The sequence below is a fragment of the Podarcis pityusensis genome (assembly GCF_964106645.2).
Source record: "Podarcis pityusensis genome assembly, chromosome: Z".
Taxonomy (NCBI): domain Eukaryota; kingdom Metazoa; phylum Chordata; class Lepidosauria; order Squamata; family Lacertidae; genus Podarcis; species Podarcis pityusensis.
The window spans coordinates 46,048,244-46,064,090 of NC_138044.1; the positions used below are offsets into that span (position 1 = coordinate 46,048,244).

At 46.6% G+C, this 15,847-nt stretch overlaps 1 protein-coding gene across 7 annotated transcripts in view; it reads left to right on the top strand.

Moving 5' to 3' along the window:
• The window catches only part of FGF13 (fibroblast growth factor 13), a 232,320-nt gene extending 226,603 nt beyond the window's left edge, over positions 1-5,717 (top strand). For all 7 annotated transcript variants that reach the window (XM_080990112.1, XM_080990114.1, XM_080990116.1 and 4 more), the window contains 2 exons: positions 968-1,166; positions 2,654-5,717. In XM_080990112.1, coding sequence (XP_080846238.1) covers positions 968-1,166; positions 2,654-2,790 — 336 coding nt within the window. In that variant the 3' untranslated portion in view covers positions 2,791-5,717. The remainder of the gene's footprint in view (positions 1-967; positions 1,167-2,653) is intronic.
• Positions 5,718-15,847: the final 10,130 nt, after the last annotated feature.

Sequence of the window (15,847 nt, forward strand, 5' to 3'; positions counted from 1 at the left end):
TCTTTCCGATGAATCACTTGGTCTTTTGGAAGAAGTTACAGTGCAGAGAGTCCATTTATGCTGACCCGCTGTCAAACCCCATATAGTTGGCATATGGTTTCAAATAATATTATCATCTGAGAATTGTAACTTTTAAAATTTAACATTCACCTGCAGCCGACTAGATTGCTTACAAAGCCCCCTATATGCTTCCATTGCAAATGAAAGTAAAGCTTGGAGCCCATTTCTCAAAGAAGTAAGAGCAGCACCTTGCCTTTGCTAATCAATTTGACAATTGTCCATCATTCTTTACTATTAAGCCTCATTCCCTTCCTCTCTCAACTTTTCTCCAAAACTCCTGTCAGCTCACAGAGGCCTCACGCAAGGAATCCTTGAGAGACAGTCATGTAAATTTAAGACCACCATTTTGTCTGTCGCTCTCCCTGTTTTGTTTTGGTTTTACATCGTGGGTCTTGCAATAGCTATTGTAGGCTTCCAAGGGCATCCAGCCTGCAGCATGCTGATAAAAGGGTATGAATAAATAATTGCAATGTAATGAGGTAACCTGTAGATGTTGTTTTAACATCATTCAGTTGGTAAAAGACCATTTGCTCCCTGCATTCTCCCTCTAAATCTTTTTTTCAGTCTAGGCATTTCCCATCCTTGATGCATGTCTGTTCACCCCTGTCTTCTTGCTGGTGCTCGTGATCTGATAACAAGATTCTCTTTCTGATCAATACTTCTTCACTTGAGATTTTATTATCACGCTACCTTCAGGCTGCTCCTAGAATTGGTCCGTGTGCTCCAAATTGTGTTATTTCTTGCACTAATTCTTTTGAAGGCCACTGATCTCTAAATGGGCAGGAGGAGGAGAAACCCTTTTGGCCTGTGGAAGCCTGCAAATTATCAAATGTTTCCTCCCTCCCCTTTGCATTAGCAGATGTTATGTTTGGCACATATTGATCCTTTCCCTTCCCTTCCTTTGCAGGAACATTTCACACCAGAATGCAAGTTCAAAGAGTCGGTTTTTGAAAACTACTATGTGACATACTCGTCCATGATCTACAGACAGCAGCAGTCAGGGAGAGGCTGGTACTTGGGTCTGAACAAAGAAGGGGAGATCATGAAAGGAAACCATGTCAAGAAAAACAAAGCGGCGGCACATTTCCTTCCCAAACCATTAAAAGGTAAAAAAATATCCAGGCATGCACAGAGCTCTGCAGGTGCATTGGAATGCCAGACTCCCCTACATGCTTGACCAAAGTGCAGGCTTTTCTGACATTAGTTGAAAATGTGCAGGGAGGAAGTGTAGTTCAGTGGCAAGGCCCCCTCTTTGCATTTAGAAGGTCCCAGGTTCAATTCCTGGCACCTCCAGGTACGGCTGGGAAAGATTTTCTGTCTGAAACCCCGGATAGCTGCTGTCAGACAGTGTAAGGCATTGATGAACCAATAGTCTGATTCATTATAAGGCAGCTTCTTGTGTTCATATGCATAAGAGTTTCTACAGGGCTGAGATGAAGCTATTCTAAGTATAGAGAAGGGGGGAGGAATTCAAGTCAGTTAGCGTTTAAAGGCAAATCTTCCTAATCTGCGCCTTCCGAAACAATACATGAGCTGAAACTCAGCCATCCTTCAAAATTTTCAGTTCTCCAAATTTTGCAGTACAGTGGTACCTCTAGTTACGAACTTAATTCATTCCGGAGGTCCATTCTTCACCTGAAACTGTTCTTAACTAGAGGCGTGCTTTCACTAATGGGGCCTCTTGCTGCCGCTGTGCCGCCGGCACACGATTTTCGTTCTCATCCTGGGGCAAAGTTCTCAACTTAAGGTAACTCTTCCAGGTTAGCGGAGTTTGTAACTTGAAGCGTTTGTAGCCTGAGGCGTTTGTAACTCGAGGTACCACTGTACTGCAAAATACTCCAGGTAATTAACATGTACAAAAAAATACACATACCGGGGTAAAGTTTGCACATAAATGCAAATGCATTAAATTGGGGGGGGGGCATTTTTAAAAGCTGTATGTTCAGAGAAATTTGCAATAAAATCCTGGTGAATTTCCACAGAGGCTTTAAAAATAATAATAAGCTGAAACTGATCCGGAAATGTGGAGAACTGAACTTAAAATGCAGAGAGAGAGAGAGAGAGAGAGAGAGAGAGAGACAGAGAGAGACAGAGAGAGAGAGATGGAAACAAACCACAACTGACAGATTTACCCATGCCTACATGGGTAGAGTTCCCTGGGGATAGGAGCTGATTGGGAGTTGTAGCTCTTGGTGGGGTGTGTGGAGTATGAGTCTCTTACCAACTCTCAGCACTCTTAACAGACTATAGTGCCCAGGATCCTTTGAGAGAAGCCATGACTGTTTAAAATGCTAAGATGCAGCTTCAAATGCATAGTGCAGGTGTGACCTAAGTGAAGCACTTCATGAGTGGAACAACTTTTACTTGTGCATGGGAAGTTCCCTTCCCTCTCTTCCCTCCATGTGCTTCCACAACATAGCCCTGCACCCCCAATATGCTCTGGGGTCTCTCCAATCCTCTGGCGCAGATCCCAGAGCAGAGAAATGCATGGGAAGAGAGGAAGGGAAAGTAGAATAAAAGAAGAAGACAGGAATAATGTGACACCGGCCCTTACGAAGTCTCTTACACTTTTCTTGTTTTTCTTCTCCTTCAGTGGCCATGTACAAAGAACCTTCCCTCCATGATCTTACAGAATTTTCACGGTCTGGCAGCGGGACCCCCACGAAAAGCAGAAGCGTCTCAGGAGTGCTAAACGGTGGGAAATCCATGAGCCAAAACGAATCGACGTAGCCAGGTTTAGGGAGCAACTGGAGAGACGCGTAAATGGAATCTTACCTCTGGAATCTTAGATATAAGCACTTTCTTAGCTGCCTATCATCCAGCGAGGCAAGCCAACAAACTGGCATAGGTCACACTGTCTTATCAGCCATTTAGACCTTCTGGTTGTTCTAAAATAATTTTAAACAAATGATAATAATAAAAAAGAGAGAGCCCAATAACATAGAATGTGCTTGTGCAATCACACAAGGATAGCCAGACAAAACATAACTTGTGGCATAAAACCACAGCGAGGAAATGTCCCTCTTGCTCACTCTCTCTTTAATCTCACCCGTGCTTGGGGGGGGGGGGCAGAATTAAGTAGCAGGAAAACATTTTTTTGCAGCACTTAATTGCTGATTTGAATTTGCTGTCCAGCAAAGAGAGAAGTCCAATCAAAGACCACTTTTTTGCTCTTCGAGGGAAATTCTAATGCTTAATGTTTTATACATATATATATCTATAGCATTAGAGGGTAAACAAACAGGATATGTGAACTCTGTGGTTTTTTTCTCTCAGCTTACCATTTTATATCTCTTAAGGCTTGATATTGATAACAAACCCAATGTATTCTTTTAATTTGGGATAGTGCAACTTTCTGATTCCTTAACTCCAATGGGTCTTCTTCAGCGCTGTGTCTTTTCAAGCAAAATAATGCTAATAGTAGTATAATATAAAAATTAAAAAAAATCAGGTTTGGAGCTGAGTGTCAGTGTCTCAGTCTCCAGAGAAGTGTTCTTGCGATTAAAAAAAAAAAAACAACACTGAGAGATATACATTTTTTAATAGATTTGTAGTATTCTGTTTAAAGTCCTTGTGCTGACCCTAGTCTGTAGGAACCAAAGTGTTAACGTTAACCCCCAGTCAGTGGAAGATAATGTTTTTGGGTTGTTGTTTTTCTAAAAAATAAAAAATAAAAATAGAGGGGATGAAAATATCCCCAATATGTAGAGTTTCTTTTTCTCCCCCTCCTCTCCCTCTGCTTTCTCTTAATTACATTTTATGTAACATATTTTAAAAAAACAAACTGTTGTCGTGGCTTCTTTTTTCTAAAGACAGAAACTGTGGAATTGAGGTGACTTAATTTTTATAAGGAAAATCAATATTGTTTGTAAAAAAAATAAAAATTCTTTCTTTCACTTACATGAAATTAGGGTAGAAGAGAAGCATCACGACAAACAACCCCTAAAGCATATCTACATGCTGTTGGGAAGGAAAACACTGCCCAGTGTCTTCTGCCCACAAAGAATGAAGCCAGCTTCAGGTGCTACCTTTAGGCTGATATAATCATGTGTGGGGTGGCAGGGACAAGCACACTGTCCCCACTGCTTTCCCATGCTATCATTCTTAACTCCTCCCAACTCATGGAACACAAACTTCTGCAACGAGGACCCTATTGTATCTTTGGAGGCTCCCCATGCATTTTTGGAAGCCTGCAAAGCCATGGTTCTGAAATACATCTGGAGCATCCATGACTCCAAACAGGGCTGGATTAACCATTAAGGAAATTAAGCACGTGCTTCAGGCATCAAGGGAAGAGGGGGGCACCACAAAAGTTTTCCATTGCCTGATTTTTAACATTCATGGTCACAAATTACTCAGCTGAGCATTCATTTTCTCAGATGAAGTATATTAAAAAATCCCAACAGTCTGAACTGCTTTCAAATTGCTAGGTTGGCAGGAGCTGGGACAGAGCAATGGGCGCTCACCCCATTGCAGGGATTCAAACCGCCGACCTTCTGATCAGCAAGCCCAAGAGGCTCAGTGGTTTAAAGCACAGCACCACCCATGTCCCAGAACAACTATACAACAAGGCAGGCTGGATGCCTTATCTCTACTAAGTGTAGAAGCAAACGCATTGTGTAAGATTAGTTCTGAGGGTCTGATCAAAGACATTGCAACTAGAAAAAGTAGATCCCCCCCTCCCCCCAAAAATATATAAATAAAATACAAAAATGAAGCATGTAGGTTTTGGTTTCATTTCGTAACATACAATTTTATTTTAGGGTTTATAGTTGTTTATATTTTGAATTAGGAATATACGGGGGCACCAAAATCTTTTAAGTGCTTAGGGCCTCTAAAGGTCTGCATTTTAAATTGCATTTTAACCTGTATTTTAAATTGGTTTTTTTTTCCCTATTATGTTTTTACTGTAATTTTACTGGTGTTAGCCGCCCTGAGCCCGGCTCTGGCCGGGGAGGGCAGAGTATAAATAAAATTTAATATTATTATTAATCAGGCCCTGTCTTCAAATGGCACCCTGTTGCAGAAGTTTACCTTCTTTGAGTTGGAGTGTGATAATATAAATAATGGGGTCGTGGGGTAGGGCTGACACACCTGTTCCTGCTGCTCCTACCATGTGCTCACATTAACCTGATTGTAACATCTGAAGGGGCTTAAAGTGCAAGGGGCTATCAGATAGATGTATTGTGGTCCTGCCATGGGAAGGAGCAAGCTCCTGGATAATATTTAAGGGGTTTTGCCTTGCATGAACTGCAGTCATAGTGGTGTGACAATGGCCTGGTGGGAGAAGGGAGGAATATGATGCATTCCTACAAGGAGCCCATCTGCCCCCTGATCTCTGCCCACAGCAGAGTTTTGATTGTGCCCTCCTTTCCCCTTTTTTTAAAAAGCAAAAACCTATATATATTTAAAAACAATTCATTAGGTTTCCATTTAGTTCCTCATATCCGTTGCATGGGAGAAAGTTGGAATATTGGCTTAAGAGTTGCATGACATGTTACAATTTCGTGCATTGCTCAACGTCAGCATCTGTTGCAGATTTGTACAAAGCTGACATGGATCGGTTCGAGCTGTTTCAGACTGCTTTGTACAAGGAGATGTTTATTATTTGTTGTATACAACCATGCACTGAATAAACTTATTTATATTAAGATGTACTTTCTAAAAAAAACCCAGCTTGTGGATTTGTTCAGAAAACTGGATCGTTTCGACTGGCTCGTCTGGAGAAATGGGAGGCATGCAAGACCTCAGAGGTTGTTCAGATTGGGAGTGAGTGAAACGAGAAAACCTAGAGAGTTAAAACTCAGGTCCCAATTCCCACTCACGTGTGACCACCACTCTTTACTAGGACTGAAGTCACTTTGAACTGCATAGCAGTATTCCCTGACCTGGTGCCCTCCAGGCATTTTGGATTTCATCTTCCATCACCTCTGACCATTGTCCCTGCTGTTTTGGGTGCTTAGGTCTGGACTGCTATAAGCTCAAACTGCATGGGAGCCTTGTGACCTGTTTTAATGATTAAAAAAAACCACTGCAGGTGAGAATGATCAGTTGAAACTGCAAGAGGAAGGGGCACTTAGCCCTTTCCCCACTCCAAATTGTCCCTCAATCTGTGTCCCCACCACCATGACCACCACAAGATTTTCACTGAGCATTTTCCTACATTTAAAGCCCTACGGAGGGTAGGCAACAGCTGAGACAAGGAGATTTGGAGTACGGAAATCATGCAGCACTTTCCCAAGCACCCCTCTCTGATGGGATCCCTGCTCCCATTCCACAAAAGCAGCTTAGCTTCCAAATGAGATGCAGCCTTTGATTAAGTGAGTCAAAGAGTCCCTCATAGGAAAGAGAAGTCGTGCGTCACATTTTTGGGGACTGACAAAGATTAATCACCCCTCCTTTTTCTTTCTTTTTTAATTTCCTGCGCTGCTCAAGACCAATCAATATCTCATTGTCAGCACAACCCAGAAAACCATTACAGACCATCTCCGAGCCTCTATATTTCTTTCATCAAAGTGAGGTCACCCATGTATATCTTTGCAGATGGGATTCCACCACATTAGAAAAAAATCAGGACCAGTTTTCTAGGTGGTTTCTGAATATTAGGATATTCAGTGGTTGGAGATTTCTCCAGAATGGGACTCTAAAAAATATAGATATATGATTGGAAAGTAGAAGACATGGCTGTAAGCTGGTTGAATGTTGGAGTGAACAAAATCTCTCTCTGCCTCTCTCTCTCTCTCTCCCCCCCCCCTTCTCTCTGATGTTTGCTGTCTGCCAGAAATACCTCCTTGTCTTAATTCATGTTATGTGATCATGATTTTAAATGATGTGGGAATAACCATAATTCAGTGGTAAAGCACCTGCTTTGCTTACACAAGGTCCCAGGTTCAATCCCTGGCAGGGCTGGGAGAGACAACTGGAGATGGACCGATGGTTTTACACGGTTTAAAAAGGGGGCAGCTTCCTTCGTTTCTAATAAAGCATCCATGTAGCAGCAATCCTGACAATGTTTGCACAGAACAGGTTTATATCACTACCCGCCCCCACTGCTTATTTGTATGCAGTTTTTGTTTGATGGGAACACACGGCTTAAGGATAGAGCACATCTGGAGAAAGAAGGACCAGATCAGAATGTTTTGCCCTGACAAAGGACACAATGTCACTCCACCATCCCATGTTTAGAAGCTGAATGGAATGGCAGCTGAGTCTTGCTTCAATGCTGGCGACAGGGTCACATCCACCACTGCACCTGAAGGAACATAGGAAGCTGCCTTATACTGAGTCACACTGATAATCCATTTAGTTCAGTATGGTCAGCAGCCCTCTAGCCCTATCTGGAGCTACTGTTAGGCACTGAACCTTGCAGCGGGGCCTCTGGCCCCTTTTATATTGACTTTCCAGAGGGAAATCCTGCTGGCTGGGGAATTCCTTTAACTATTGAGCAGCACTTGGGCTGCTGCTGCTGCTGGGATGGCTGATGGGGTGAAGGTCCACAGCTGTCGCCTCCCTGAGAAGGGTGAGCAACCACTCTCTACCACTGAGTTACAGCCCTTCAAAACAGGCCTGCTCAAGACAGCAGAGGTCAGAGAATGTAGGAGATGCATTCTGTTTTCTTTGCATTCTAATTAGAAACTACCTGATCCACGCTTCTCAAGCCAAGGTACAAACCAAAACACAGCTCTCCTTCAAAACCCACAGTTCTCTGAACTTTGTATTGTGGTCTTCAACCAAACAATGTGTGCAAGAAAAATGCATATATTATGGTGAAAGCTGACATACAAAAATACTGCCTATTAGGGGAAATGCTCGCAAAAGAAAAAGTGCATTTTAGTTTCGAAACTGCATACAAAAATGTGTTTATAAGGGGCAATGGTTTTCATGGGGATTTTAAAAACAGACCAACACATAGTGTTATGGAAATGTGAAGAACCAAAAAGGGGGAAATAAGAGACCAAGAGAAAGTGAAAGTGGCAGATTTGCCCATCCCTATGTGGCAGGCACAGCCCTGTGGTCCAACATTTTGATGCCAATTTTCAGCATCTGCTTCATCTTTCTGTCTCATGGTAGGAATGGCTCAGCTCTTGTTGACAGTGATGGGAAAGACATTTCTCTGATGCTCTGGGCAGCTGCTGCTAGATTGGAGCTAAATAGGTAGTCACACCTGGTGTAAAGCTGGTGCTTATGCTCCTAAGGGGTAGTTCACATTAATGGCGTCTAGGCATGAAGGACATACAAGCCAATGAGAAGCCTGCTGGAGCAGGCCAATGGCTCATCTCAACCACCATCCTGTTCCCACAGTGGCCAATATCATGGGAAGTCCATAGGCAGGTCTTGAGTGCAACAGCGTTATCCACACCTGGCATTCAGTCATACTGCCTCCAACAGTAGAGGTAGAACATGGCTTTCCATGGCCTGAATCTGACCTGAAGCTTCCAGTCAGGACACAAACAGGCTAAAGGGCTCATCTCCAAAGATGATGTTAAACAGTGCACATCTTACAGGGTTTGGCCACACTGCGTCGATACAGCAATTCAATACGGTTTAAGACTAATAACCTCCTCCATTTCTGTACCACATATGCCCTCGGAACTCTCTTCCAGTTGCCTCTGAGCATATTCAGAGTGCTTGGAGGTCACCACCATCCATGTCACTGCATGGAAGAACACACTGCCTGCCTGCTTACTTTAGGGTATTTTGTTTTGCTTTGTTTTATTGAACAACATTTGCATACTGCTTACTTGATCACCAAAACCTCTAAGTGGTTTACAAAGGACCACTCAAGATACTCATTTTAAAATACCAATTAGCACAACTGTGAAAAACAAGGTATAAATATAAATAAAATAGGCAATCTTAAAACCACTGGGTAATACCTATGGTTAGTCCTACTCGGAGCAGACTCATTGAGATTATTAGTAGTAGCAGGAGTATCTATTACATTTGTACACTGCACTTCATCCGAAGATTACAGGGCAGTTCACAACATAAAAATGAGAACACAAAACTCATAAAACAAGAAAAGCAAGAAAAGCAAACTGATAACACACACCCCTCTCACCCCTCCATGATGGGCATGATTAACTTTCAATGGGTCTACTCTGAGTAGAATTTAAATCCAGTCCATTATACATGCTAAAGCTGCATGCTCAAATTGCAAGAGAAAACGACATTTTATTTTATTTTTGCATGGCCTCTCTCCTTCTCTTCAGCAGTCATAATGTTGGGGAGGATTACCTAGAGGTTAACAAAAGAATGAGGGGAAAGATTCTGATCTTCCACACCTCTGATTAAGGCAGAGAGCATAACAGTGGCATCTGAAGCTACTGTACCATTGAGGTGTGGGGATACAAGCCTACGGATACAAAACATAGGCAAATCCATTTTTGCCGTTGCTTAGAGACACAGCCAAATCCCAGGGTGGATTAGAGCAGGTCTCGTGTTGAAAAGGGATTGTGCTCAGACACCGGAACGGCAGTGTAGTGGGTTGCTCCTTGTGGCCAAGCATTAGCATCAGATACAGTCTGCAAAACACATCAGTGCCTGCCTGTCAAAACCAGCCCAGTCCTCAACAGAATGCAGTCGTGATTCATCATCCCACATCCCCACCAATTGCTTCTATCAGAAGTGAAAACACAGAAAAGTCTCTGGAGCAACCCTCCTCTCTTGAGAGTGTCCGAGCCAGGCTTCTGTGGGCAGCTAGGTCACAAGCAACACACATTTGTACCCCAGACATGGGAAAATGTGGCAATGCCTTTGAGCATGCACAAAGTGCTTCCTCCTGCATAACCACATAGACGTAGAAAGAAAGGGAGGTTGTTGTTTTAGGGCAAAGGATTTTAACTTCCAGGGAACAACCCTTTTCTCATTATTATTCTTTTTTTAATGAAATCTGAGCCTGTAGTTTTCAGCAGGAATTGTTGCGGGCTGGTGAGCATTGCAGCACACCTGGGAACATGAGGAACGGGCTGTATTAAGGTTTGTGCAATCTATTTTGTTTTCTCTATTTGTCTTTTCATTTAAACCTTGCCTTTCCTCCAAGGAGCTCAAGCACGTGTGACCCCACACCCCATTTTATCCTCCCTGCTGAGAGGCAGTGATTTCCTCGAGGTCACCCAAGGAGCTTCATGGCTGAGTAATGGTTCTGAACCAAGTCCTAGTCCAACAGTCTAACCAATGTACCTCACCAACTCTAGGTCCGCACAATGTCCACAAACAGGGGCAAGAACCCAAATGGTGGCTCTGAGGGCAGCGCAAATTACCAATGACATCCCATGAGACATAAGAACATAACAATCTGCCTTTATGCAGACTCGGACCATTGTTCCATCTAGACTAGCACTTGTCAACACTGACTTGCAGGCAGCAGGTCTCCAGGGTTTCAGCAGGAGTCTCTCCTAGCCCTATGCGGAGTTGCCAGCGAGGACTGAACCTCGGAATATCTGCTTGCAAGCAGATGCTCTGCCACTGAGATACAGCCCTTCCTGGCATATGCAGATACAAATCTATATCTGACTTTCTGCAGATTGGGGATTCTAACTGCTTAACTCAGAGCTGAGGTGAGTCTTTTTGTTTGCCCTCTGTCAGGGACTAATCAGCCCAGATTGGTCGTGGATTACAGGGCCCTAAACCTGGTATCAGAACCAGTGACCTTCCCAATGCCCAGAATTGACGACATTTTAACACGGGTGAGGCAGGGGAAAATTTTTACCAAGCTGGACCTCAGGGGAGCGTACAATTTGATCAGGGTAAGGGAGGGGGACAAATGGAAAACCACCATGTTCACCCCCCTGGGGGCTTTTGAGTACTTAGTCATGCCATTTGGATTACAATTGGGCTCCGCCTGCTTTCAAGCATTCATGCACCACGTGTTGGGGCCCCTGCTGTACAAGAACTGTGTAGCCTTCTTGGATGACGTCTTAATCTATTCAGACAATGAGAAGCAACATGTCAGAGACATCAGGGAAGTGCTAAAGAGGCTGCAGAAGCACCAGTTGTGGGTCAAGCTGGAAAAATCCAATTTCACACCAGAGAGGTCGAGTTTCTGGGGTACAAGTTGTCAGACAAGGGACTAGCTATGGACCCAAGCAAGGTGCAGGCAGTGCTGGAATGGAAAGCCCCCAAAACCCGGAAGGATGTGCAGAGGTTCCTAGGGTTCAGCAACTTCTACAGGAAGTTCATCAAGAACTTCGCCCACTTGATGGCGCCCATCACAGATTGTCTCAGTAGCAAAAGGAAGTTCGCCTGGACAGAAAGTGCCCAGCAATCCTTTGAAAGACTGAAGAAGGTGTTCGCTTCGGAAGAGCAGCTCCTGCACATTGATCTGGAGAAACCCATGAGGCTAGAGACCGACGCGTCCGACAGAGCCATTGGGGCGGTACTTTTGCAGCCAGGGAGGGGCAAGCAGGAATGGAAGCCGTGTGCCTTTTTCGCGAGGAAGCTGAGCAAGTCGGAGCAAAACTATACGGTGTATGACCGCGAACTGCTGGCGATCTATGCGGCGTTTCGCCAATGGAGACATCTGTTAATAGGGGCGCAGCACAAGATCCAGGTTTGTACTGATCACAAGAACTTGGAATACTGGAGGACAGCGCGAGTACTCAACCAGAGACAGATTCGATGGGCACAGGAGTTCTCCAAGTTTTCCTTCGAGATCCGATACGTGCCGGGAGAGGAAAACGTAAGAGCAGATGCTCTCTCCTGGAAGCCGGAGTACATGGAAGGAGAGGGACCGCCGGAGATCTGACACGTGATCCCCGAGGACCGATGGGTGTGTGGGGGAGCCTTGGTTGGGAAACGAGAACTGGCCGGGCTTACTAGAAACGACGTGTTTGCTCAAACTAAAATCAGGGAACTCCGAGACGGAAGAGAAAACCATGGAGGGTTTGAGGAAAAGGAAGGGGTGCTGTACTATAAGGGGGCACTGTATGTACCGGGGGAGACCTTGAGGGGGAAGGTACTCAAACAACTCCACGACAACCCCACAGCTGGGCACTTTGGACAGCACAAAACCATGCTGCTCGTCACCAGGCAGTTCTGGTGGCCAAGGGTGAGGGAGGATGTACGGGAATATGTACGGGGGTGCGACCGCTGCCAAAGGGCAAAGGGGGAGAGGGCTGCCCCCGCAGGGTTACTGGAACCCTTACCCACGCCGGGAAGACCCTGGGAGGTGGTGTCCATTGATTTTATGACAGATTTGCCCAAGTCTAGGGGGAAGACAGCAGTCATGGTAGTAGTCGATCTACTGACGAAGATGTGCCATTTCATAGCTTGCTCACATGCGGTGACGGCAGAGGAGACAGCCAAGTTGTTTGTGGATCACATCTTCAGGTTGCATGGGCCGCCCTCGAGGGTCATCTCAGATCACAGGAAACAATTTACTTCCCGGTTCTGGAGGAAGCTCATGAGCTTGCTGCAGGTAGAGGTGGGCTTCTCGACGGCGCGACACCCGGAAACCAACGGGCAAGCAGAAAGAGCAAACAGTATACTCCAGCAATACCTACGCTGCTACGTCAGCGAGAGACAGAACGATTGGGTAGAGAAACTAGCGCTGGCTGAATTTGTGTACAATAACGCTGAACATGTGTCCACGGGCATGAGCCCGTTCATGGCCAATTATGGGTGTCACCCTAGGGCCTACCCGGGGAGGGGGGAGGAAGGGTTGAGTGTACCTGCGGCAGAGCAGTTTGTGGAAGAAATGGAGGCATTGCACCAGCAACTCAGGATGAACTTGGAGCGGGCCAAGGAAGTTTATAAGAGGCAGGCAGACAAGCACCGTCGGGAGGGGGATAGCATACGGGTGGGAGACCGAGTGTGGTTGTCAACCCAAGGGTTACCCCTAAAGGGAGGGTGCAAGAAGTTGCAGCCAAGGCGGCTGGGACCCTTTGAGGTAACACAGCAGGTGAACCCTGTGGCATTCAAGCTCAAGTTGCCTGACGGCATGAAGATACATCCGGTGTTCCATAGGTCCCTACTCTCACCGTATAGGGAGGGGCGGGAATTCCCAGGGCGGGAGGGAGGAGTCACCACCCACCCACGGGTAGAGGAGAGGGAACTCCACAACCAAGCCACGGAAATACTCGATTCAAGGTGGCGAGGGTGCCAGGTGGAGTACTTAGTGGCTTGGGAAGGAGAACCCGGGTCAGAAAACACGTGGGTCCCCGCTGAGGCGGTCAATGATGGGTATCTAGTGGAAGAATTCCACAGCCTGTTCCCAGACAAACCAAAACCACTAGCGAGATTCTTGGAGGAACAATTTGGAACCACAGACGACGAAGAGGAATTTGTGGGTTTTCCTGCCTCCGAAGAGGAGGGAGGGGAGGTGTCAGAGGGAGAAGAATCAGACTGGGAGGCCCACCCCGCGGCAAGAGTTCGGAGCGGGTGGGAAGCGGGTTTTGAATCCTCAGAGGATGGCGACAGCTCCTTCAGGGGATTCCCCGCATCATCGGCCGAGGAAAGGGATGAGGTTGGATCAGAAGGTCGGGCCGGGGGGGGGTCCTGGGGGGGGGGAGATGGATGTCAGGGAACTGCCATCGGAGCTAGAGGCGGAGGGAAGGCTCCAGAGGGATGGCGGAGAGGGTCCCAGTAGGGAGAGAGGCAGCCCATCCGCTGGGGAAGGAAATCAGCGTAACACCAGTAGAGAAGGGGGGGCAGATGGGGGAATCGGAGAGGAGGCTCCAAGACTCCTCGCCGGAGACCAGCGGAGAGAGTACGGGTGCTCCGCTGCCCACACCCTCCCTGCGCAGAAGACTTCCGTGCAGGGAGAGTAGGAGGAGACTTGGCATCAAGGAACTTTTGTGCTGGAAGAAGTTTAAGAAACGCCCACTGACGGATTCTGCCAGCGACTGAGACAGTCACGATGCTGGAGGCTGTTCAGTCAGAAAGGGTTTAACCAGGTAACCTAGCCAGGAGTGGCGGCAACTTACGCACGAGCAACCCCTAAACCCATTACACCCTCATTAAGCAATTAGGAGTCAGAAACCTTTGTCAGTATGCTGCAAATAATCTATATATTGTATCTTAACGTATATCTGCCCAGCCCTGGTGTATGAGCAGAGCAAAGACTACCGTAAATATCAGCAAAGATCAAGGTAGGGCAGGACAATCTAAGGAGTGTTTCAACGACACAACCTTCATGCTGGATTAGAGTTGCCAACTCTTCTTTTTTTTTAACTGGACACTGCCTTGTTTACCCATAGCCTAAACCAGCTTTCATAGCAGGACATTAATAAATGTGAAAAGTGACAGAGAAAAGGCACCTGTCCTACCTATAGATTATGGAGCAAAATGGTTTTCTCTTACCCCAAACTCTACTTGAGCCTCAACCAAAGGGTTCATACTAGAAGGAAATCCATGATGTCTATTTTCTAACTCCAATATGTCCCTAAAAACGCCAGCTATTGTAGGGAGAGTGCTCTCGCACTGAAGTCCTGAGTGTTGAATAGTGGGTAGACATGGCAGACGACACAGCGATTTCTCCAAAGCAGCTCTTTATTTTGTAAGCTGGAACAGAACTGAACAGCAAACAGCTCAGCCGGCCTGCTTTTATAGGCAGCCCGCTGTCAACATTGTAGCAACAACAACCCAGGGTTTCCCTCCTAAAGTAACTGACGTGGACCTGAGTGAAAACTATATACACGATACTCCTGGTGGCCAGGGTGAGAACTTCAATACATAACACCCCTCCCCACCGAGATAAGGCGTTAGTTACAATCATAATGGTTTCCTTATATACAGCACTACACGTAATGGTTCAATTAGGCACAAAAGCATATCGGTTACATTTCCCATACTTAGACCAACAGTGATACATGTCCAACAACATAGTCCTTTAAATAAGTTGGGCGCTTGGAAACTCTGCCAGACCGCCGGGGACTGGTAGCCAAGTCCGGGGGGCCACCCAATTCTTGCTGAGGCTGTGGTGCGACCCTAGGTGGCATTGAAACCAAATATCCTGGATCTGCTGCTGTGGGTGAAGCTTCCGCAATTGGAGTGGTCTGAGTCTGTGGTAAGTCTGGCAGACCCTCTGAAGCGGCTTGGTTCGGCTCCACGCTGGCAGTTTGCGAGGGAGGTGTAGGTGGAGCCTCGCCATCTGTAAGTGTCTCTTCTGGAGCCACAAGCGCAGTTGGGGGCACCACGGTAGTGTCCAAGTCTCCAACCCTGCGCCTAAGCTGGTCTATGTGCCGGCGCCACAAGCATCCGTCTTCGAGTGCCACCTGGTACGAGCGAGGTCCAGTGACTCCCACTACTGTGGCTGCACCCAAAGAATGTCCCCCACATAGTTCCGGGCAAAGACCTGGTTTCCTGGAACAAATGACCGTGGCGCGTTGGCACAGCCTGGGGGTTCGGCCACGGCAAAGTCCGGGTGCAGCTGGTAGAGCGGTGACCTGAGGCGGCAGCCCATAAGCACTTCAGCAGGACTCTGCCCTGTGGTCGCATGAGGGGTGATGTGTTGCACGGACAAGTATTCGGCGACCCGCTCGTGCCAGTCTCCCCGGTCCAGGCGCGCCAGTGCCTCTTTTTCCGAGCGCACCATTCTCTCCGCTTGCCCGTTGCTGGATGGATGAAAGGGTGCAGTTAGGGCATGGCGGATGCCCAGTCCCAAAAGATACCACTCAAAAGTGCCTGACGTGAACTGCGGTCCGTTGTCGGAGACAAGGACATCAGGACACGCATGCGTCGCAAACAGGCCTCGCAGCACCCGGATAACGGCCTCGGTAGTGGTGGAGGGCATCAGGGCCACCTCCAGCCATTTGGAATAGGCGTCCACCACTACCATAAAGGTCCG